We start from the raw sequence: 649 nt of genomic DNA on the forward strand, positions 1-649 counted from the left end.
AGGGTCATTAGGGGGTACCTATGGGGTTATTAAGGGGTTATTAGAGGTCCCTAAGTGTCATTGAGGGGCCAAAAGGGGCCCCTATGGGGTCACTAAGGGTCATTAGGGATCACTAAGGGACATAAAGGGGTCAAAAAGGGTCACTAGGGGTCATTAGGGGTCCCTAAGGGTCACTAAGGGGTTCCTATGGGGTCGTTGAGGGTCATTATGGGCCATTGAGGGGTTACCAGGGGTCATGGAGCACATCCGGGTACTGAGGGGATGGGGGGGATATAGGGTCATTGAGGGGTCCCTAAGGGGTCCCTATGGGGTCACTAAGGGTCATTANATGGAGCACATCCGGGTACTGAGGGGATGGGGGGGATATAGGGTCATTGAGGGGTCCCTAAGGGGTCCCTATGGGGTCACTAAGGGTCATTAGGGGTCAAAAGGGGGTCCCTAAGGGGTCATTAGGGTTATTAAGGGGTCCCTAAGGGGTCATTAAGGGTCATTAGGGGTCCCTAAGGGTCACTAAGGGTCATTAAGGGATCCCTATGGGGTTATTAGGGTCCCTAAAGGGTCATTAGGGTCCTTAAGGGGTCATTGGGGTCCCTAAGGGGTCATTAGGGTTTGTTAGGAGTCCCTAAGGGGTCATTAGGGTCCCTAAGGG

The 649-nt window shown here is 53.4% G+C and overlaps 1 protein-coding gene across 1 annotated transcript in view; it reads left to right on the forward strand.

Moving 5' to 3' along the window:
* Positions 1 to 216: 216 nt before the first annotated feature.
* The window catches only part of OPLAH (5-oxoprolinase, ATP-hydrolysing), a 16684-nt gene continuing 16251 nt past the window's right edge, over positions 217 to 649 (forward strand). The window contains exon 1 of the mRNA XM_015851242.2: positions 217 to 250. Within this exon, the coding sequence (XP_015706728.1) occupies positions 236 to 250 (15 nt within the window). The 5' untranslated portion in view covers positions 217 to 235. The remainder of the gene's footprint in view (positions 251 to 649) is intronic.

This window comes from Coturnix japonica, unplaced genomic scaffold, assembly GCF_001577835.2.
Source record: "Coturnix japonica isolate 7356 unplaced genomic scaffold, Coturnix japonica 2.1 chrUnrandom822, whole genome shotgun sequence".
Taxonomy (NCBI): Eukaryota; Metazoa; Chordata; class Aves; order Galliformes; family Phasianidae; genus Coturnix; species Coturnix japonica.